Source organism: Capricornis sumatraensis, chromosome 2 (assembly GCF_032405125.1).
Source record: "Capricornis sumatraensis isolate serow.1 chromosome 2, serow.2, whole genome shotgun sequence".
Taxonomy (NCBI): domain Eukaryota; kingdom Metazoa; phylum Chordata; class Mammalia; order Artiodactyla; family Bovidae; genus Capricornis; species Capricornis sumatraensis.
Genome location: NC_091070.1, coordinates 221101274 through 221124535, shown reverse-complemented (window position 1 = coordinate 221124535; position 23262 = coordinate 221101274). Strand labels below are relative to the sequence as shown.

The window sequence follows — 23262 nt, the reverse complement described above, 5'->3', positions numbered from 1 at the left end:
CAGAGGGGGAGGCAAGGCCTGGGGAGGAGAAGCGACCTCCAAGACAGTCTGGGAGCCCCTGGGAGTCCCTGTGTCCAGGCAGGGCCCGCACTGCAGTCCCGCAGCCAGTCCTGCCTGGGCCCTGCCCTGGAGCTCGAGCCAGCCCGGACCCCTGCCCACACCCTCCAGGCCAGCACACTGGTCCTGTGGGCCTGCCGGCAATGACACACTCACAGGAGGTCACAGGCCCTTTGCACTCCAGACAGGTAGACCTGGCTGTCCCCTCAGGATGAGTCTCCGGCCTAACCCAGGTGTCCCGCGCCCTGTCCAGGGCGAGGCCTCAACTGTAGACACTCCTGCCTGCTGGAGTGTCGCCTCCAGGCCACGTGAGCAGCAGTGCTCGCTGGGCCCCGACATGCAGTCGACACCCATCCCATCCTCTAAACCTACACGGGGGCCCTTCAGGAAGTCTTCCCATGAGAGAGGACCCTCGTCCACAAGCCCACTGCCCCCACCCCAAAGAGGGGCAGGTCCCGAGCCCCAGGGGCCGGGTAGAGGTGCGCGGAGAGGGGCTCACCGGGACAGCAGAGCAGTTGTGGGGTGGCCGCAGGAGCGCCTGCCTCTCCGACCCGCTCCCGGGGAGACAGAGCCCGCTGTGTGGCCAGGAGCTGGGTGCTGGCCGCGGCCCAGGGCTGCGTCAGGGCCCAGGACCGTCCCACCAGCTGTGTGGCTTTGGCACGGCAGAGATGGGGCGGGGGGCGAAAGGGCCCGCGTCAGGACAAGGACGCCCGGAGCCCCCCTCTGCTGACTGACTGGCCTCCCCCTGGGCGCTCATCTTCCAACAAGGCCATGCGGGGCCACAGCTGACCTCCCTGGGGGGCTCGGTGTGGAGGCCCAGAGACGCCTCCCACGAGGAGGCGAGTGAGCGCTCTGTGGTCCTTCATCCCCGCCCCCGGCACCCAGGGTGCCCGGCCCTTTGGCCCTCACTGGGCTACCTGTCCTGCCCCGTGTCTGGGCTGCCTTCTACCCGCCACGGCCAGGGCGGCTCACCAGAGCCAGGCCCCCACAGCCGGAGGATGGGCCCCTCCGCAGAGCAGGCTGAGACCTGGCACACACCACTCTGCCCACTCCGGGGGCCCCAGGATGTCCCCAGCGGGCAGCCAGTGCCCACATAAAAGCCCAAGGGTCTGCGGTGAGCAGAAAGGGGAAGACAGGTGTGAAGGGAGGGTTAGCACGGCCCGGAGTCTCTAGAGCCCACCCGAACTGGAAGGGAGGGCCAGCTCCCTCAGAGAGCCAGGCCCAGGGACACGGGCCTCCAAGCCTCTCCAGAGCCCGTCGGGCAGCCCCACGGGGCAGGGCGCCTGCGGGCCATGGAAGGAGGCCCCCCCCGCCCCACACACACACCCTGGTCCCTCTCTCAGGCGTTTTAATGTTTTAGTTAGTGTCCGCTTTTTTAAAACATGGAGATCTTGCCTAAGAACCTGCTTCCCTTGAAAAACCACTGTCTCTCCCCAGCTTCCCCTGCACACCCACCCCAGTCAGCTGCAGCCCCACCCACCAGCCCCGCCTCCAACAACATGCGGCTACAGCCCCTTCGGAAAGGAGACCCACAGAGTCCGGGCCTCCAGCTTTATTGGCCACATCAGACTGCACGTTAAAGACTCTTCTGGACAGACAAGCAGACGGATTGTTCTCAAAGTTGTCTGTTACAAGCCACATGCACTTTACCTTGTGATAAATACCCCCAATTTTCCCTCCAAAAAGACAGTGCCAGTTGACACTCCTGCCAACCTCAAAGACAAGAGTAACCGCCACTGACTCTCCATGGCAGTTTTGTGCTCTCGGTTACCATGCAGCTGAGAACAGCCCACTTGCACGGTCCCAGCCATCTGGGCAGCAGTAACGGTCTGACACCGGCTCGCCAGAGACAGCCGGCTCACTCGGTATTGAGAGGCCTCCACGCTTTCTGCTTATCCTAGATTTACTCGCTTGCCCACATCAGCTGAGCAGGGATCGTGTTTTCTCTGGCAGTTGGCAGATTTGCCTGAGGCTCAGGCCAGTGATGGGATTTGAGTCTTTACTTTTTAGTTTATTTATTTCTGGCTGCACTGGACCTTTTCGATGTCTATCTTCGTTTATTATTTGTTTATGTCTGTCTGTGCTGGGTCTCCACTGCTGCGCGAGCCACTCTCCAATGCGGCGCACGGGTTCCGTCACAGCGGCCGTGCTCCTCGCAGAGCACCGGTGTGGGGGCCGCAGGCTTTGGCAGCCGCGGCCCGCAAGCTCTGCAGTTGCAGCCCCCGGCTCTAGAGCGCAGGCTCAGTAGCTGGAGCGCCCAGGTTTAGCCGTCCTGTGGCATGTGGGGTCCTCCCGGGTCAGGGATCTAACCCTGAATTGGCAGGTTTTACCACTGGACCACCAGGGAAGCTCGAGGCCTTCTTTAAAGCAGGATCGTTTTCCCATCCTTTGTTTGGCTGTCTGTCGGCTCTCATCCGCGGCCCGTACACCCCTCCCGGACTCCTGTCAGGTCGGCTCATCCGGGATCTGATGCCCTGTCTCCTCTCTTCCTCGCTATTTCCCTCTCTGCATTTTCCTCTGGATGGAGGATCGAGGAATCTCCCAGGGAGCGGGGGAGGGGTGGGGGGAGGGGGCGTTTCCTGCCGACCTGGATCTCTGGTCCATCCTGCATGGACTCTGTTCATTTTTTTTCTGTTTCTAAATATTGTCATTTAACACAAGCTGGAATCAAGATTGCCGGGAGAAATATCAATAACCTCAGATATGCAGATGACACCACCCTTATGGCAGAAAGTGAAGAGGAGCTAAAAACCCTCTTGATGAAAGTGAAAGAGGAGAGTGAAAACGTTGGCTTAAAGCTCAACATTCAGAAAACGAAGATCATGGCATCTGGTCCCATCACTTCATGGCAAATAGATGGGGAAACAGTGGAAACAGGGTCAGACTTTATTTTTTTGGGCTCCAAAATCACTGCAGATGGTGACTGCAGCCATGAAATTAAAAGATGCTTACTCCTTGGAAGAAAAGTTATGACCAACCTAGATAGCATATTCAAAAACAGGGACATTACTTTGCCGACCAAGGTCCGTCTAGTCAAGGCTATGGTTTTTCCTGTGGTCATGCATGGATGTGAGAGTTGGACTGTGAAGAAGGCTGAGTGCCGAAGAATGGATGCGTCTGAACTGTGGTGTTGAACTCTTGAGGGTCCCTTGGACTGCAAGGAGATCCAACCAGTCCATTCTGAAGGAGATCAACCTTGGGATTTCTTTGGAAGGAATGATGCTAAAGCTGAAACTCCAGTACTTTGGCCACCTCATGCGAAGAGCTGACTCATTGGAGAAGACTCTGATGCTGGGAGAGATTGGGGGCAGGAGGAGAAGGGGACGACCCAGGATGAGATGGCTGGATGGCATCACGGACCCGATGGACATGAGTCTGAGTGAACTCTGGGAGATGGTGATGGACAGGGAGGCCTGGCGTGCTGCGATTCATGGGGTCGCAAAGAGTCGGACACGACTGAGCGACTGATCTGATCTCTGATCTGATTCTCAAATTTGCTGCAGTATATCCCGTATTCTTACTGAAAATTCATTCTTCATAAAGTCCCCCCATTAAATTGTGTCCAAGTGAGCCGCTGCCTGTTCTGAGGGTGAGAGTTCACCTTCTCTTTGAAGTGCTGATTCCCCTGGAAAGTGTGGACATGTCCGGACCCAGGAGCACCTGAGCAGGTGCCGGGGTCCTCCAGGCTGAAGGCCCCACGTGAAAGGAAGGGGACCCCAGAGCCAGGCGGACAGGCCAGGCTGAGCGTCTCAGCTGAGTGTGAAAGAGCAGCTCTGTTTCTTGGGTGCTCCAGGTAGCCCACTTTTCTCAGGCATAGGGCACATGGTTCTGGGTGTGTGCACCCCACTAACCACTGGGCCCCCAAACAGCCAGGGATCATGTTCTGCCAGGCAGGCATCCTCACTCCCTCCACACAAACCACAAGAAGGGGGCCCTGGAAGCCACCCTCTTCTGGGGTTTCATCCAGTGCTGTCTCCACGGCAACCAAGGGTACAGCAGTCCCCTCCCAGCTCTCCGGCAGGTCTCCTCCGCTTATCTTTTGGGGGTGGTTTGTCTCAGCTCAGAGCTGCAGTACAGGCCTTCAACCTGTGCTCCGGCTAAACCATTTGCCTTGGAAGCAGTTGTAACATTTCTCAATCCAAAACCTTTCTTCACTTGGAAATAAGGCTCATACAGCCAAAGACGGGAAACTGAGCATTCCAGACCCTTCCAAACCCAAGTCCCCAAGCCCACCTCCAGAGCGTGGGGCGCTGACAGCGTCTCAGTGACCAGAGCCATGTCCCCGTGGCTGGCAAAGCAGGGGAGCCGCTCTGAGCTCCAGACCCCTTTCTTCTGATGAAGATCCCTCACTTTCCCACCTCATAAGAGGCTTCTATCGGATGACTCTGATGAGCAGGCTCACATCCTCAGTCCAGGTGAGCGATGTCCTATATTTCGGGCCCTCAGGGGAGAGGTCACCTCCGAGAGGATGGATCACGGGTGGTCTCTTCACTGGAGTCTTCGCCCTGAGGACTGGTGGTCTGGCAGGGCCTGGGTACCCCAGGTGCCCCCAGAAGACCCCTCGGAGCCTGAGACGGCGCCCAGGCCTTCCAGGGACAACAGGAGGCGGCCCAGCCAGAGTCCCCGGTGCCATCCCTCTAGGCCTCCAGGAAGGCGAGGTTCTTGGGGGGCTTGTCGGGGAACTGCAGGGTGTACAGGCGGGCCATGTACTGGAGCTCAGGCATAACCATCCTCTGGCACATCTGCAGCGTCTGGTTGTCCAGGCCCGGCCTGAGGTTGTAGCCCAGGATGTCGGCCCTGCCCGACTGGTAGGGGCGCAGTTGGAGATCGGTGATCTGCGACTGGTTCTTGGGCTCGCTGTCCTGTAGACACAGAACCGCCAGCTCGCGCCGCCGCTCACGCAGCTGAGCCACCTCGGAGCGCAGACGCCGCGGGCTCAGCTCTGCGCGCAGCCGGGCCCAGAAGGTGCGGTTGAAGTGCTGGTAGAGGTGCCAGTCCAGGGCGCACCAGTGCTTGGCGCGCTCCTGGCCTGCGGGCGACAAGCTGGTGACGCTGTGCTGGCTGCGCGAGTTGAGCCTGAAGGCCACCACGTCGTCGAGCCGCCAGCGCAGCAGGCGCCGGAGCAGCACCATGGACTCGTCGAAATGCTCCGCGATGAGCAGCAGCTGGAAGCGCCGCTCCACGTCCAGCAGGCGCGCGCGCACGTAGCCCTCCTCCGGCGGCTCGTCATTGTCGAAACCCAGGTCGAACCACATGCTGTTCCGGGCGTAGGCGTTCCTCAGGCCCAGGCTCTGGTTGTAGTAGGTCCACGGCGAGGCCAAGAAGGCTTCCAGGCTGGAGACGTTCCTGAAGGCGGGGACGTGGCTCTTGTAGTAGACGAAGGAGGATTCCAGCTGGAAGACGGGGTTTCTGAGGATGGAGAAGTAGAAGGTGTCGTTGGGCATGACTTTCTGCACCTGTTGGGAGACACAGTGGGAAGGGCTGGTGACCCTCTGGGCTCCTTCGGGCGTGGTCCCGGAGCGGGTGGTGCCTCCTCCCTTGCCCCCACCCCGCAGCACACCTGAGCCTGCCCCCGGCCCCCCGCCCCCGAAACCCAGTCTCCTGCACCCAGCGCAGGCCACCCGGCTCCTCTGCCTGCCACCCTGCACCAACCAGTATCCAGAACGACCCGAAAGCCCCTGAGCCTGCCCACGCCCCGGCCCCCATTACCCTTCCCCGTCACCCGCGCTAAGCCTTTGGGGAAGAGGTCAGAGAAGCCCCCGGGAGGAGATGCCCTCTAAGCTAAGACCCGAATGACCCAGAGAAGGAGCTGTGAACACGTGAAAAGGGCCTACGGAGGGACGAGCTGGTGGGTCTAGACCCAGGAGGAGGCGAAGAAGAGGGAGAGGGCGGCAGACGCCGGGTGCCCGCTGCGGACTGGGGGAGCAACGCCCCGGGAGCCCCGGGACCCCGCCCCCCATGGGCCCCGCCCTCCGGGGGCCCCGCCCTCCGGGAAGCCCCGCCCCATGGAAGCCCCGCCCCCTGGAGCCCAGCCCCGGGAGACCCCCCTCCGGGAGCCGGCCCCCGGAAGCCCCGCCCCACACACCTCTGGCGGGTTGAACCTCAGGTGGTTGCACATGATGTTGAAGCGCCTCCCGGGCCCGCCCTGCTCTACGCCCTCCACGTAGCGCGCCAAGAAGAGCCAGGGGTAGCCGAGGTGGAAGCGGCCGCCGGCGGGCAGCGCCGCCGACAGGTTGTGCGTCTCGGCGAAGCGGAAGAGGATGTTGAGCACCGTGCTGCTGGCCGTCTTGTGCGTCTTAAGAAACATGACGTTGGTGACGGGAGGCCCATCAGCCTGGTCCCCGAGTTGGCTGGGGGAAGAGCGCAGCGCCGTGGGCCGGGGATCCTCGCGCTTGCCCAGCCGGAGAGATCCCAGCCCCGCTACCCCTGAGCCTGGAGGCCCGCAAAGCCTCTGCCCCGTCCACGCTTCCCCGACCCACACTCCCTGAGCTGGCAACACCCCAGCCCAGCCCCGTCACTGTGCCCCTCACCTGAGACCCCGCCCTGGCTGTGTCCTTCCAGCGGTGGCACCACCTGCCCCTCGCACTGCAGGCTGCTCTCCCAGGCCCTGCACCCCTCTGCTTCCCAACCTCCTGCTTGGCTCTGCCCTTGACCCAGGCCATATGGCTAGCGTGGCTGGCCCCTCATGCTGAGATGGGCTGACTCTGCCGGGCAAGACTGGACGCTGGTGCTCACTCCTGTGATCTCAGGGTGGCACCCACCCAGTTGTGGACACCAGCCTGGAGCTACAGGTGCCCACCCTGCCCCAACACAAGACCCCAAAACAGGGCTGGTGAGAGTGACCCAGGATGGTGGGGACAGGGTCCAGAGGTTAGTGCCAGGCCTGGGGGGTAGGCAAGGATACCCAGGAGCTTTAACACTCCTCCCCTCCTGTGGAGATCAGCCAGGCCCTGGGCTGGAGGGCCCTCCCACCAGCCAGGCTAAACCACTGGGGCTGGGTAGCCATCGGGAGGACCCTGGGCTTCACAGAGGCCATACCACCAACCAGCAGGGGAGCAGGGGTCCTGACCTTCAGACCACTAGGAGGTCTAACCACCCCAGCCCTGCCTCCCAGTCACCCTCTGCACACAGCAGCTCTGCCCACGGCAACCTGGGCCAGATTCAACCCTCCCATATCCCTGCCTGGAGTTCTGGGCAGCTTACTGCCCACGGGAGATACTGGGAGGCCCCTGGGTGACCACAGGAAGAGCCCCTCCTCCATTGCAGAGGAGAGGCTGAGGCCTGGAAGGGAGGCGTGGCCTACCACAGTCACAGGCAGGGCTGGGTGCCACCCGGAGTGGGGCACGCTGGGGTCCCAGTACTGCTCGGGGAGAGGGCAGTGCCCAGACCTCAGGCCACCCAGTGGAGGACTCACGGCATGAACAGCCCGACGTCCACGTGCATGATGCCGGCCAGCAGGAGCACAGCCAGGGCCAGGAGGAGGAGCACGGCCCAGAAGCACCTGTGGGCGGAGGACCCCTTCAGCACTGAGCCCGGGGCCCGGGAGGAGCCTCTGCTGCTCACCCCCTTCCCTACCCCCTCCACCTCCCTGGCACCCACATGACAGTCTGTGCCCACTGGCCCATGGGGCCCTGGGGTGGGGGCAGAGCCCAGGATGGGCCTGAGTCATCAGACACCACCCCCACTTGGCCCCCCTGCACTGTCCACTACTCAGAAGCTGGGAGAAACCAAGAGGGGGACCCCCTCCTGGGGGGGGCGGTCAAAGGTGAAAACATGTCTGCGGACCCTCAACCCTGAGCAGGGGCCCCTGGAGACGGGCCTGACCGAGACCTCTGAGTCCCAGCCCAGGGCCCATGAGGGCAGGGGGGGCCTGCCTCGGTGCAGGAGCTGAAGATGGTGCAGGCAGGGCTTCTGGGTGAGAACACACGAGGGAGAGGCAGCGAGCAGGTCGGGAGAGACAGGCAGGTGCTCCCTGTCCCGCCATCCCTGGACAGAGAGGCTGCAGCGGCTCAGCCATGAGGGGCTCCCTGCGCTGCTCCGCCTGGAGGGCCACTTTGTACTGAGAAGGGGGAGGAGGCCCAGCCAGTGTCAGCTCTGGTCACCATCTGCAGGCCGCCCCAGACTTACACCCCAGCCTGGGCTAGCCCCGAACCCCCACTGGGGTGTCCACGGGCATCGCAGCCTCCAAGGTCCAGACTGGCTCCAATGCCGCCCTCCAAACCCAGCCCGCCCACAGGGACACTGGCTTCTTCACCTGCTCTCGTCCCGCTTCCCTGCCCCCATCTTCTGTCCTGATCCGCACAGCTCCCAAACCGTGGTGGCCTGGTTACCCCCTCCTGTGTCCCTGCCCCCTGGTTCATTCCACCCCAGCAGCCCAAAAGACCCTTTTATTAAAAACCCAATGTGCTCAAAGTCTTTCTTGGTGGCTCAGATGGTAAAGAATCCGCCTGCAATGAAGGTTCGATCCCCGGGTCAGGAAGATCCCCTAGAGGGGAGCGTGGCAGCCCACTCCATTGTTCCCTGGAGAAGCCCATGGACGGAAGAGCCTGGCAGGCTACAGTCCCTGGGGTCACAAAAAGTTGGACACAACTGGGCGACTAACACTTTCACTTTCTTTCAACAAGCTCAAGTTCAGTTCAGTTCAGTTGCTCAGTTGTGTCCGACTCTTTGCGACCCCATGAATCGCAGCACGCCAGGCCTCCCTGTCCATCACCATCTCGCAGAGTTCACTCAGACTCACGTCCATCGAGTCCGTGATGCCATCCAGCCATCTCATCCTCCGTCGTCCCCTTCTCCTCCTGCCCCCAATCTCTCCCAGCATCAGAGTCTTCTCCAATGAGTCAGCTCTTCGCATGAGGTGGCCAAAGTACTGGAGTTTCAGCTTTAGCATCATTCCTTCCAAAGAAACCCCAGGGTTGATCTCCTTCAGAATGGACCGGTTGGACCTCCTTGCAGTCCAAGGGACTCTCAAGAGTCTTCTCCAACACCACACTTCAAAAGCATCAATTCTTCAGCGCTCAGCCTTCTTCACAGTCCAACTCTCACATCCATACATGACCACAGGAAAAACCATAGCCTTGACTAGACGGACCTTGGTCGGCAAAGTAATGTCCCTGCTTTTGAATATGCTATCTAGGTTGGTCATAACTTTTCTTCCAAGAAGTAAGCATCTTTTAATTTCATGGCTGCAGTCACCATCTGCAGTGATTTTGGAGCCCAAAAAAATAAAGTCTGACCCTGTTTCCACTGTTTACCCTTCTATTTGCCATGAAGTGATGGGACCGGATGCCATGATCTTCGTTTTCTGAATGTTGAGCTTTAAGCCAACTTTTTCACTCTCCACTTTCACTTTCATCAAGAGGGTTTTTAGCTCCTCTTCACTTTCTGCCATAAGGGTGGTGTCATCTGCATATCTGAGGTTATTGATATTTCTCTTGGCAATCTTGATTCCAGCTTGTGTTTCTTCCAGTCCAGCGTTTCTCATGATGTACTCTGCATATAAGTTAAATAAGCAGGGTGACAATATACAGCCTTGACGTACTCCTTTTCCTATTTGGAACCAGTCTGTTGTTCCATGTCCAGTTCTAACTATTGCTTCCTGACCTGCATACAGATTTCTCAAGAGGCAGGTTAAGTGGTCTGGTATTCCCATCTCTTTCAGAATTTTCCACAGTTTATTGTGATCCACAAAGTCAAAGGCTTTGGCATAGTCAATAAAGCAGAAATAGATGTTTTTCTGGAACTCTCTTGCTTTTTCCATGATCCAGCGGATGTTGGCAATTTGATCTCTGGTTCCTCTGCCTTTTCTAAAACCAGCTTGAACATTGTTGTTGATTAGTCAATCTAATCAACAAGCTCAAACCCTTGATTAAATCCCATAATTGAAGAGCCTCCTATGCTAAACCCTTCAGGAAAGTGCAAGTCTTCCCAGCCAGACCCCAGGCCCCCCGCTCCACCCCTGCCCTCCAGCCATTCCACTTCCTCCTGTTCCTCAAACACCAGCCCCAGGACCTCTGCGCTCGCGAGGCTTCAGCCACAGACTGTCTACCCAGTTTCTGCACAAGCTGCCTCCCACTTCTCCGGGCTGTGGGCAGGGGTCTCCTGGCTTCCCTGCGGCTCGCCCCTGCCCCCTGAGGCCGTCCCGACCGCGTTGGTCGCTTTGCAGTCTGTACTGCCCGGTGGGCTTCCCTGGTGGCTGGGCCGGTCAAGAAGCCTCCTACATCGCGGGAGACCTGGGTTTGATCCCTGGGTTGAGAAGGTCCCCTGGAGGTGACAGTCGCTCCTCTGTCCATGGAATTCTCCAGGCAAGAATACTGGAGTGAGTTGCCATTTCCTCAACCCACTCCAGTATTCTTGCCTGGAGGATACTCATGGACAGAGGTGCCTGGCGGGCTATAGTCAATGGGGTCTGAGTTGGACTGAGCACACAGCTCTGCCCACCGTCGGGTAAGTGCCTCGGGTTCTGGAAAGACAGCTGGCACGCGCACGGTGCTCGGCTCATGTGTGCTGAGTGAGTCAGTGAGGCCAAGCACACATCCCAGCTGCCACCACAGACCTGGTTTGAGTCGGCATGGGGTGCAGAGGGAGGAGAAACCATGGGGTGGGAACAAGACCGGAAGCAAATCTGTTGAATGTGAAACATCCTGAGACACCAAGAGGAGGTGCCTGGCAGTGGCTATAGAAGGAGTCCGGAGCTCAAGGAGTTGCCAGGGCCAGGACACGCATCCACACATCAGCATCAAAAGGCCTGGCGTGCTGCAGTCCACGGGGTCACAGAGTCAGACACAACTGGGCAGCTGCACAGCAACACAGTAAAAGCCCACGTCACGTGGAACCTCAGCTGCAGGGGTCAGAAAGCAGCGGCAGGCTCCGCTCACCCACCTAGAGGCTTGGGAGGGAAGCTGCTGGCTCTGCAGACTCAGCCCCGCCACACTGAGAAAGCTGACGTCTCTCTCCCCATGCTCGTGGCCTGATAGTCACAATGAGGCTGCCAAGCTCCAGACATCACATAAACATTTGCATCAGCAAGAAAGTAGAAGGGACAGGACCAGCCATAATAAGGAACCAAAAGCCTTTTAGAAGCCTCTAACACACCTCCTCCTCCATCTTCTTGGCCACAATGCAATCGCATGGTCCCCCTGCCCCCAGCTGCAAGGGAGTGCTGGGAAAGCTTCATTTAGTGTTTACAGCCTCTGTCCTGGGGGGGCACAAGGAGAAGGTGGCGGCTGTCAGCCTCAACTGTGTTTGTGTAAATCCGTGGAAACAGTGGGCTGCAACCTGGGCCTCGCTAGGTTTGCCCATGGAGGCAGGCACATCTCTGAAATACAAGTGAGCTTCTCGCCTGCGGCCCGACCGTGGCCCGGAATCCAGGGGGCCCAGCTTGCAGGCCCATTTAGTCCTGATGCTGCGGCTGCAGACTCTTCCTGGACATCTGAATGGAATTCACAGCCAGGCGGCCCTGGCCCTGCCCGCCTCCTGTGGCCTCAGCAGGGTGTTGGCAAAGCCACCATCTCTGCGGCCCGGGTTGTTTCCAGGTGTTCACGGCAGCCTGTGTACAGTGTGGGCACCCGCTTGCATCCAGGTGCTTTGGCCCTGATTTTCCAGCAGGCAGGCCCCTGGGTGCTGCCAGGCAGGGGACCACCGGGATCCCTTACTCAGCTGGAATACCACCCCCTACACATCGGGGAGGTGGGGCTCTGTGGCCTCTGCTGAGACCCCTGCCCCCAGGATCCAGCACACAGCCCGACCAGCCCAGCACGGGAGAGACGCTGACAGCTCAGCATCCTGACCTCTCGGGGGAGCAAGGCGCCCAGGCAGGCCTGCGTGTGCTCCCCTCGGCCTTGCTCTGAGCTCCCGGGAGGAGCGGCCCAGCCAGACACCTCTCCAGGACAGACCAGCTCCGACCACCTGCCCCCAGGCGCCGGGAGGCTTCACGACTGCCCTTCCCGGGTCGGTTCCGAGGCTCACGGCCCTCCCTCCCCGCCCCCCCCCCCCACACCCTCCTCACCACCCGCCCCCTGCTGGTGTCAGGGCTGGCTCCGAGGCCTCCCCTCAGGTGGATCCGAGGTCGGAGGGTGAGTTCCAGGTGTCCCTGCATCTGAAGGAGGAGAAGGTCCCTCCTGGGACCTCTGGGCCAAAAGTCTCCACGCGGCCTATGCCCCCAGGGCAGCTGGTTCCTTGGGCTCCAGCAACTTGGGGCGGCAGTGGCTGGGACCAGGAAGGCCTCTGGGGGGAGCAGAGGGCCCGATGGGGCTGGAGGGGACGGGGGGGCCGCTCAGTGCGGCGGTCAGGTCCCAGGTGAGAGGAGCTGGATGGCGCGCCTGTGCTCGGAGCCTGGCCCAGGGGGCAGAGCCCGGAGGGAGCTTCCTGAACGGCCCTGTGGGGCCTCTCCACAGGGCTCTGCAGGGAAGGGAAGTGTGACAAGCAGGGGAGGAGCCCGGGAGGAAAGGGCAGAGTACGGCTGCTCCATCAGGGCGGGTGATGCGGGACAGCAGGAAGGCCAGACACCGGCCTCGCAGGAACCTCTCGACGCCCCCCAGACGGAAACTCAGAAGTGGACTCACACTGGCTGCAGGGCCGCCCCGTGAGACCCCTCTGGCCCCCTGGCCCCAAGCAGGCTGCAGGTCCCCACCCCCCACTCTGCTCTGGGGCAAGGAGATGGCTGGGCCCCGCGCCAAAGTCTTGAAGCGTCACATCTTCCCCCAAAGAGAGTTTCTAACTCAGAGTTCAGTTCTCAGCTTCCCATGGAAGCCCATCATACGGTAATAACAGGACAATTCTAAACGGTGTCAGGGAGCAGGGGCCTGCCGGGTGCTAGGAAGAGAGGGCGCCTGATGCCCTCCGTCGGGGGCAGCGGGCAGCTGGCCGCCCATGGACAGGCCGCCACGCGGGACTCCCAGCCAGCTCCGTCCATTGGAGGAAACTGCTCAGAGCGGTGAACACCGGCAGCCCCTCGCAGGGAGGGGCGGGGGGTCCGGGGCTGCTCCGGGAGGGGCGCTGGATGGATCTGGGCCCAGGGTCTCCTCCATGGGGCAGTGCCGGGTCCGTGAGCCCAGGGACTGTTTTCTCTCCAGGCTTTTGATAGTGTTTCGTCATTTTCATTACCTCAGTCCTGGGCCCCTTGTGTTTACCTCAATCTCCAGTTTTTATTGCCATCGTACATGAGTTCACATTTCATTTCCTGGTCCTTATCACTAGAGTAGAAAAAGCCTTGTTAAAAAAAGAATGTGCCTTGTATCCAGTCAGTTCCAGCCACTGTACATGCCTCTTGTAGCCGAACGCTAGCGTTCTGCCATCTGCTGTGATGGGGCACTGCCCAGCTCGCCCTGTACGCCTGCCGGCTGGCCTGTGCCCAGCCTCATCGCCAAGACGCCCCAGGTCTCGGAAAGAAACAGGCTTTAAAAAAAAGAAAAGAGATGGCCTTTAGGGACCACAGCCTGGGGGCTGGGGGTGCTCACTGCTCTGGGACGCTGTCAGTGGCTGGGTCCTCTCAGTGGACACAGCTGGAAACCCCCTGAGTTCACATCCACGTGGCCAACTCTGGCGGCACACTTAGGGGGTGCTCAGTCGCTCAGTCATACCCAGCTCTGCGAAGAAATGGACCGCAGCACGCCAGGCTTCCCTGTCCTTCACCGTCTCCCGGAGGGTGCGGAAATGCATATCCATTGAGTCGGTGATGCCATCCAACCGTCACATCCTCTGTCGTCCCCTTCTCCTCCTGCCCTCAATCTTTTCCAGCATCAGGGTCTTTTCTAATCAATAGACTTTTCTCATCAGGTGACCAAAGTATTGGAGTTTCAGCTTCAGCATCAGTCCTTCCAGTGAATATTCAGGACCGATTTCCTTTAGGATGGACTGGTTTTATCTCCTTGCAGTCCAAGGGACTCTCCAGCACCACAATTTGAAAGCGTGAATTCTGTGCTCAGCCTCCTTTATGGTCCAACTTTCACATCCATACACGACTACTGGGAAAACCATAGCTTTGACTATACACACTTTTGTCCAAAAAGTGATGTCTCTGCTTTTTTGTATGGTGCCTAGGTTTGTCACAGAGTTTCTTCCAAGGAGCAAGCGTCTTTTAATTTTATGGCACAGCCACTCTCCACAGGATTTTAGAGCCCAAGAAAATAAAGTCAGTCACTGTTTCCATTGTTTTCCCGTCTATTTCCCATGAAGTGATGGGACCAGATGCCATGGTCTTAGTTTTTCTAATACGAGTTTTAAGCCAGCTTTTTCACTCTCCTCTTTCACCTTCATCAAGAGGCTCTTTACTTCCTCTTCACTTTCGGCCATTAGAATGGTATCATCTGCATATCTGAGGTTATTGATATTTCTCCTAACAATCTTGATTCCAGCTTGTGCTTCATCCAGTTCAGCATTTTGCATGATGTACCCTACATATAAATTAAATAAACATGGTGACAATATACAGCCTTGACGTACTTCTTTCCCAATTTTGAACAGGTTTCTCTGGAGGCGGGTAAGGTGGTCTGGTATTCTCATCTCTTGAAGAATTTTCCACAGTTTGTTGTGATCCACATAGTCAAAGGCTTTGACATAGTCAATAAAGCAGAAGTGGATGTTTTTCTGGAATTCTCTTGCTTTTTCTATTATCCAATGGATGTTGGCAATTTGATCTCTGGTGCCTCTGCCTTTTCCAAATACAGTTGAACATCTGGAAGTTCATGGGTCACATATGGTTGAAGCCTGGCTTGAGAGAATTTTGAGCATTAGTTGCTAGCGTGTGAGATGAGTGCAATTGTGTGGTAGTTTGAGCATTCTTTGGTATTGCCCTTCTTTGGGATTGGAATGAAAACTGACCTTTTTCCAGTCTTGTGGCCACTGCTGAGTTGTCCAAATTTTCTGGCCTATTGAGTGCAGCACTTTCACAGCATCATCTCTTAGGATTTGAAATAGCTCAGCTGGAGTGCCATCACCTCCACTAGCTTTGTTTGTGGTGATGCTTCCTAAGGCCCACTTGACTTTGCACTCCAGGATGCCTGGCTCTAGGTGAGTGATCACAGCTTCTCAATGACCCTCTTCCTACTGCTTGCTATCTCCTCTCTTGCACCAGAGCCTAGTCTCAGACACAAGCTGGGAGAATTTGAGCCCCTGCCATCACTTTCTGCTCTCCACGCACACCCAGTTAAGGTCAAGCCATTGTGGCACGTGCTTTGCCCTCCCTCCACGTCTTTTCATATTTACTTACTTGGCCTCATCAGGTCTTAGTTGCGGACGTGGGGTCTCATGTTACAGAGCACGGCTCAGCAGCTGTGTCACACAAGACCTTCCGTCGCGGTATATGGGGTTCTTGGTTCCCCATCCAGGGATCAAACCCGAGTCCCCTGCTTTGGAAGGTGGATTCTTCACCACTCGACCGTCGGGGGAGTCCCTTCCTCCCCATTTGTATCTGCTGCCATACCTGGGTTTTAGACATGATGTGAGCTTCTCCAACCCCCAGCTGCCTAACGCTCCCTCAAGTCCTCCTGACGAAGGACTTGAGATCCGCCTGAGAGAGACTCCCGGGAAGCAGCAGGTGGACAGGCTGAGTCTCCGTAAGCTCAGGACTATGGTGGACCAAGGGTAGGATGCTCACACACAGGGCGGGGCTGCCGGGAGAGGATGCCCGTGTCAGCCTGCAGTCTCGGCCTGTGGGCCCCAGGAGGGCGGCCGCAGAGGCAGCGGGGGATGGTGCGGCAGCCCAGGGGCCGGGCCCTGGGGTCTGCTCACTGCACACCTTCCCCAAGCCCCAAAGGGGTGCGCTTCTGGAAGGCCACGCTGCGGCCACGGGGTTCCCACACCGCCGTGGAGTCACATGTGCAGAGCTCACGGGACCCTCCAGGGAAGGCAGCTTGTCACTGGAGCCTGAGCGGTGGGTTCCTTTTTCTTAATTGGAGGATAATTGCTTTACAGTGTTGGTTTTGCCACACAGCAACATGGATCAGCCACAGGGGCACACACGTCCCCTCCCTCGTGGACCTCCCTGCCACCCGCTTCCCCATCCCAATCCCCCGGGTCGTCAGGGAGCATGGCTTCAGGCCCCGGTGTCACACGCAAGTTCCCACTGGATTTACTTTACACAGGGCTTTCCCATCCCATATAGTTAGAGTTTAACCCCCGCCGGCTGTTTACTTTACACAGGGCTTTACCCTCCCATATAGTTAGAGTTTAACCCCTGCTGGGTGAGGCCCTCCTGGGACGCTAACAGCCCGGCTTTTCCCCTCAGCCTGCCCCCGGCCTGACTTTGTTCTGACACACAAAGCTCCCTTCAGCAAACACTGGGTGTCCGCCGCCCCTTCAGAGGAGCCGGACTGAGGGCTTCCTGGGGATTTCTGCTACGCATTTACAATAGCCGCTTTGGCCTTAAGGGAGCAAGTTCCCCACAGAATTGCAGGGAAAAGGGATAAGAGGAGTGAGGTTCTCTCCTTCCCTGAGAACGAAGATACAGAGAATAGGGAGCAGAGCTGATCACTCCTAGTTCTCACTTGGTTCCTAATCTGCAGTCAACGTTCAAAAAACTAAGATCTTGGCATCTAGGCCCATCACTTCATGGCAAACAGATGGGAAAACAATGGAAACAGTGAGAGACTTCATTTTCCTGGGCTCTAAAATCACTGTGGATGGTGATGAAATTAAAAGATTTTTGTTCCTTGGAAGAAAAGCTATAACAAACCTAGACAGTATGTTAAAAAGCAGAGTCATTACTTTGCCCACAAAGGTCCTTATAGTCAAACCTATGGTTTTCCCATTAGTCGGGTATGAATGTGAGAGTTGGACCATAAAGAAGGCTGAGCGTCAAAGAATTGATGCTTTTGAACTGTTGTGTTGGAGAAGACTCTTGAGAGTCCTTTGGACCACAAGGAGATCCAACCAGTCAATCCTAAAGGAAATAAGTCCTGAATATTCACTGGAAGGACTAATGCTGAAGCTGAAGCTCCAATACTCTGGCCACCTTGTGCGAAGAGCTGACTCACAGGAAAAGACCTTGATCCTGGGAAAAATTGAAGGCGGGAGGAGAAGGGGACGACAGAGGATGAGATGGTTGGATGGCATCACCGACTCAATGGACATGAGTTTGAGTAAACCCTGGGAGTTGGTGAAGGACAAGGAGGCCTGGCGTGCTGCAGTTCACGGGGTGGCAGAGAGTTGGACACGCCTGAGCTACTGAGCTGCAACGACCTGTATCTGTAACTAAGGTTGCTTTTCACCCTCTGACTCTGCGTGAGCTATCTCTGCACCTATTATGTTTTGACTCTACGGAACACATCCTATCTCTGGTGCTCGCCGTTACTGCACTCTCTCTCTCTGCCGACCACCCCGTGTAGATTTTCTCCTTTTTTGCATTCAGAAAGAAGGCCGCGGCACAGTACACAAAAGGCGATGGACCCAACAACCCGACGCCAGCCTACGACTGCCTCCGAAACAAGGCTGGAGGAAGACGGATACAAGAGCCTGACGTCCTCGTCCCATCGCCACTCAAGCTTCGAGCCCTCACCTAGAGGGGCCCCCGACTCCTCGCGGAGGAGGGCACGCGCCTCGAGGCACTAGCCTGTTCTGTTCTGTCTGCCCTCGCCGGTTGAGGATTAAAGCCACCTTTCTATTTCCTCCAAACTCTGTCTCTGTAATTTTTTATTTGGCTTCGGTGGGCAGAGAATCCAAGGTTTTTGGTGGCAACAACAGCTGCCCAAGAAAAATAATGTCTTCAGAGAAATGCCTCCTTTCTAAGGAGAGGCTCTTGCTTTGCAGAACACCCTCTGGTCCCATCACCCATGGGGTCAGCGGGGTGTGGGTGTGGGATGGGCCGGGCAGTGCACCCAGCGGGACTCAGGGGGCGCTCAGGGGGCCACTCCTGGGGCTGTCAACAGGAGGGATGTTCTGCCCGGCAGGGAGACAGGGTCCCCGGCATTTGCCATCTGCCTTCGGGAATGGAATTCTGTATGGCTGCAGCTGCTGACTTGGACACTCCCTGAAATGAAACACTCTGTGCTCCAGTAAACTGGCGGAATAGGTCTCTGCATAGATAGTTTCAGAGCCCGGCTCTATGAACCCAAGCCTCGCACCCCCTCATCTTGAGAAGCACTGAATTCCTTCATGGTGACATCAGCTCCTCATGACTGGCAGAAAACCTTGTGTAAGATAAGCACTCATCTCCCTTGGCTGATCCCAGGGCCCAATGCAGGGCTGCTGTGCAGGACCCAAAGTGGCCAGTAAATATGCCCACAGTGGCCTCCACTGGCCTGTCCATCTGTCATTCCTTCAAGTGGCCCTTGTTTAGCCCCAAATGCCCTACTGGGTGTGGGGCCAAGCCAAGGGGTGGGTACAGTGGCAGCATTTAATAGCAGCGGCCAAGGACAAGACTGGACAGTTACTCAGGGCTCCCTCCTCACAGATAAGCCCTTGGCCGGGAAGGCTGCCTCCTCGGGAAACCAGGCCCTGCCCCCCTGCCCTGGCTCGGCTGCTTGAGAAGAACAAGGAGGTGCTGGCCCCGGTCCCCACCCCCCACCCCCAGATGCACCAGCAGCAGGCCTGGCACAGGGCTGCTGGAGGTCTCCTTGGGCCTGGGGACCCTGTGATCAGCATGGGTGAGGCCGTCGCCCAGTGAGTCCAGGGCACACCGCCATCCGTACAAAGATCGAACCAAAAAGAAGCAGGGACGGGGCCCAGATGCCCAAACTCAACATCCCCCAAATAGAGGGAAAGAGTGGGGGCACCCTCCACCCAGGGGATCCTGCTAAAACAGAAAGGAACGTCACTCTGTCGCTCCCTGCAGGGTGCAAGAGAAGAAACGTGGCCAAGACGCCTGCCCACCCAGCCCCCACCTGTCACCGCCCGCCAAATCGGGCGTGGCGGGGCCTTGCTCTGGCTGGAGTCTGAGGCTGGCCGGAAGAGCCTCGCAACTTCACTCCTACTCCCTCAACACTGTCCTGAGACGGCACCCCCCAGGAAGCTGCTGTGCCACTTTCCAGGAGGAGGACCGAGATGCCGCAGCCGAGACCCGGGAGCAGGAGGCGGCCAGGGCCTTCCAGCCCCACAGCTGTCCAGCTGGGCGCAGCTCCTGGTGGGGCAGGGCATCACCAGGCGGGACACTGAGCCCGAGAGATAGGTCAGCATGGCCTGGTGCAGCCAGATCTCTGGGGACTGCTTACAAGATTGCTGATATGAGGAGAGCCCAGGGTGGCCCACGTCCCCACCCAACCCCAACAGGGCCCTCTGAGTCCTTCCCCCAAAGGGCACTGCTTCGTGCTCTACAACCTGGGGGTGTTTCCTCCCCTCCGGGTGGCACCACGTTTGCCTTGAAGTCAGTTCAGCGGGTCGCACTATGAGGGCTGGAGGTTGCAGCCAGCACTCTTAGAGAACAGTGTGGAACAGAATCAAATGGAACAGAGGGGAAAGCGTAGGCAGAGAATAGAATAGAGTAGATACAGAATAGTCAATAAGCTTAGTCTTGTTTAGCCGCTAAGTCGTGTCCAACTCTTTGTGACCCCGTAGACTGTCGCCCACCAGGCTCCTGTGTCCGTGGGATTTCCCAGGCAAGAACACTGGAGTGGGTTGCCATTTCCTCCTCCAGGGGATCTTCTCGACCCAGGGATCGAACCCGGGTTTCTGGACCCCCCTGCACTGGAGGCGGATTCTTTACCACTGCCCCACCGGATACAGACTGGCCAAGAATAAACACAGACTAGAGCAGACGAGACAGCATCTGAGCATGCGGGAGGCAGTATGGCTGCGGGGAGATGTTTCAGACAGACACAGCACACGGAGATCCCAGTGTGTCCCAGACAGCGACGCTGCGTGCTGTCTTCCCCCGGGTCACCATGGAAACAGGTCCACTCTTCTGCCCGGTCACCATGGAAACAGGTCCACTCTTCCTCATCATTCAGTTGCCATCCTGCCTCCGTCACCTCATGCTCAGGCCAAAGCGTCCCCTTGTCCACTGAAAAGCACACTGCAGGCGTCCTGGCTGGCCCCCTCTGGACTCTTTCTGGCCCCCATCCAGCCCGCACGTGGCCCCGCAGCTGTGCACCAGCAGAGCGCTGCCAGACGCCCTGCCCCGTCCCCTCCCCGCCTGCACTCCCGCGTGTGCTCTGTAGCTACCCTAAGAGCGGGCCTGAGGCCAGGAGAGTCACACAGCCCCCCACAGGGTCCACACAGCCCCCCACAGATCACATAGTCCCCACGGGGTCACACAGCCCCCAAGGGGTCACACTGTCCCCACGGGGTCACACTGTCCCCATGGGGTCACACAGCCCCCACGGGGTCACACTCCCCCCACATGGGGTCACACAGCCCCCAAGGGGTCACACTGCCCCCAAGGGGTCACACTGTCCCCACGGGGTCACACTGTCCCCACATGGGGTCACACAGCCCCTGCGGGGTCACATAGCCCCCACAGGGTCAAACTGTCCCCACAGAGGGTCACACTGTCCCCACGGGATCACACAGCCCCCATGGGGTCACACAGTCCCTCACAGATCACACAGCCCCCCACAGATCACACAGCCCCCCACAGATCACATAGTCCCCACGGGGTCACACAGCCTCCCACGGTGTCACACAGCCCCACATGGGGTCACACTGTCCCCACGGGGTCACACTGTCCCCATGGGGTCACACAGCCTCTCACAGGGTCACACAGCCCCCACAAGGTCACACAGCCCCCACAGGGTCACACAGCCCCCGTGGGGCACACACCCCCTCAAGGGTCCACACAGTCCCCCACAGATCACACAGCTGCATGGGGTCACACAGCCCCCACGGGGTCACACAGTCCCCACGGGGTCACACAGCCTCCCACGGGGTCACCCAGTCCCCACGAGGTCACCCAGCCCCCACAGGGTCACACAGCCCCCAAGGGACCACAGCCTTCTATGGGTCACACAGCCTTCACAGGGTCACAGCCTTCTGTGGGTCACACAACCCCTGGGATCACATGGCTCCCCACAGCTACTCCCTGGTCCCAGCCCCCCAGGAGATTTTTGTCCCGAGAAGCTGACCTCAAACAACCAGAAACACAAGTTTCCAAAGACCTGAAGCCAAGGTGTGGAGTTGAGGGACCATACAATAGCTCCCACACAGTCAGGGAGATTGATGCCCCAGCATCTCAGGCCAGGAGCCTCACCCAGACCCTTCACCCTGCCTAGTGGAAGAGGCCTGGTCTCTGCTCCAGGCGGCCCGTCTAGCCAAACAAGCCACCGGGCTCCCCCGGCTCACACCCGTTCCCTCTCGTCCCCGTGGACCCCTGGGCTTCCCGGCCCACGTTCATCCCCTCTGTCCCCGTGGACCCCTGAGCTCCCCGGCCCATGCCAGGGAGCCTTCCTCCCTGTGGACCCCTGGATGCCCCCGGCCCATGCCCGTCCCGTCGGTTCCCATGGTGCCCAGACGTGCTGCAAGGCCGAGCCGGCAGGTGCCCTGTCCTGGGCGGCAGCCAGCCTGTCTGCCCACAGGCCCAGGGCGCTGACCTAGCAACATGGGCCCCAGGCATTCCCACAAGTCACAGAAAACTGACCCAAGGTTCTGGGCCTTCAGGGCCGCCGAGTGTGAGCCTGCACACTGCCCTCCTCCCTGAGGTCTGCACTGCACCCGCAAGTCTGAGACAAGCACAGCGGCGGGCCGGGCCGTGTGTCCCAGCAGCCCCCACGGGACCCACCCTTCCATCAGGGCTGGCACAGCCCGCAGGACCAGGGCTGGACCCCGGATAGCGGAGCAACACCCCCCAGCTGGCCCTCCAGGGAGGCCCCGGGAAGAGGCTGGTCGTGTCCCCCCGCCCTCAGGGAGCGGTGGTGGAGGCACAGCAGCCCCCGCGGGCCAGGAGACGACGGGGGCACTTGCAGACGCCACGCCCCTCCCCTCCTGACCTCCGCAGCATGGGTGGGCTCTAGGGCTCGGGGCCTGGCCAGCGCCCTAAACTGCGCAGATGGGTGATTGGGCTGAAGTGCAGGAGCTGGGTGGGGGACACGGCCAGCCTCCCAGAAGGTGACCGCAGGACTGAGGCCAGCAGAGCCCGACCCCCAGCAGCCGCCCACCCAGGCCTCCAGCCCAGACACCAGATGCCCGTCTCCTCTGCCCACATTCCTCTTACCCGAATCACCCAGCAGGCCCGGGACAAGGCCGGCCGGCCAGGAGAGGGGGGCTCCCCACTGCCTGAAATGAAGCCCACGAGGGTGAACTCAGAGCAAATGCCTGGTCCAGGGCGATGCCCCAGGAGGACTTGGTCCATCAGGCGCTCAGGCCCCCAGGACTGAAGAAGGAATTTGGCCCCTGTGATGGCACAGCCCCCACTTACCTCTGCAAGCCCCCCAGAGAGGACGGCATGCTGGCGGGTGGCAATTCGGCCTGGCCCCTTGCCCCACTTGGGCGGGCGGCTGCAGGGCAGGCACTGCGGGGTGTGACACTGGGCAGGGTAGGAACTCGAGGCGCGCACCTGCCAGCCTGGGGTGGGGCCGCACCCTTCACCCACACTCTGCACCCGCACCCGAGTCAAGGCCTTCCCGGAAGAGGCCGGCGCCTGGCACATGCCCACGAGCCTGCGCCCGCTCACCCTGCCCCGGTGCGGGGTAGGTCAGCCCAGGGGGCCTGCAGGGAGCTGTGGGTGGCGACAAGGCCTCTGGGTCCAGAACTCAGGGCGAGATGCGGATCTTGCTGAGGGTCGGTGGGCAGCTCTGAGGACAAGGAAGAAAGCAGGAGCCAAGTCAACGGCTTTTCTCCTTTTCCTCCTCCTCAAAACCTTCACCCCAGGAGAAAACTTAGCTGTTATTCACACCTTGGGCTGGAAAAGAACTTTCAAGAGGACATTGCGCTATAAAATTTTAAATTTAGAAGATTTTACTCCATGTAAGTACACTTCTTTCTTTTGGAAATAAATAAATACAATTCAAAGACAGCAGACCGAGAGAAATATTTGCAGCATTTTAACCAAATGTTAGGTCCATAAGGAAAGACAAAATTCCTCACTGCACCGTGAGGCACCCCAGCCCCGGCCAGCCCGGGGTCTTTGCACGTGGGTGCGGGGGGTGCCACAGTGGCCAGGCACTTTGGAGTTGCCTGTCCACAGGCCCTTCCCCAGCCTGGTATGACCCATCGTGGTGGGTGGGCAGAAGGGCAGACGTGCAGACGTGTGCTCAGAACCCTCCCAGGCCTTTCTGGTGAGCTGGTGGAGAGGCCTCAGGGGCACACTCACTTTCTCTTCGATGGCGCCTTGGACACAGC

General features: G+C 59.0%; 1 protein-coding gene across 1 annotated transcript; it reads right to left on the bottom strand.

Moving 5' to 3' along the window:
- Nucleotides 1-4694: 4694 nt before the first annotated feature.
- Nucleotides 4695-22413, bottom strand: GAL3ST2 (galactose-3-O-sulfotransferase 2). The gene is made up of 4 exons (XM_068963086.1): nt 22340-22413; nt 7472-7558; nt 6143-6407; nt 4695-5513 (listed from the first exon to the last, which is right to left on the bottom strand). Exons 1-4 carry the CDS (start codon nt 22366-22368, stop codon nt 4695-4697), a joined length of 1200 nt encoding a protein of 399 aa, XP_068819187.1. The 5' UTR covers nt 22369-22413.
- Between the last annotated feature and the right edge of the window lie 849 nt (nt 22414-23262).

Excerpts from the sequence above, each read along its gene's own strand:
- GAL3ST2 (XM_068963086.1), bottom strand. The coding sequence starts at position 22,368 with ATGCCGTCCTCTCTGGGGGGCTTGCAGAG. Across the intron at positions 6,408-7,471 it reads GACGTCGGGCTGTTCATGCC|CCAACTCGGGGACCAGGCTG; the intron begins GTGAGTCCTCCA and ends CTCTTCCCCCAG. Across the intron at positions 5,514-6,142 it reads TGAGGTTCAACCCGCCAGAG|GTGCAGAAAGTCATGCCCAA; the intron begins GTGTGTGGGGCG and ends GTCTCCCAACAG.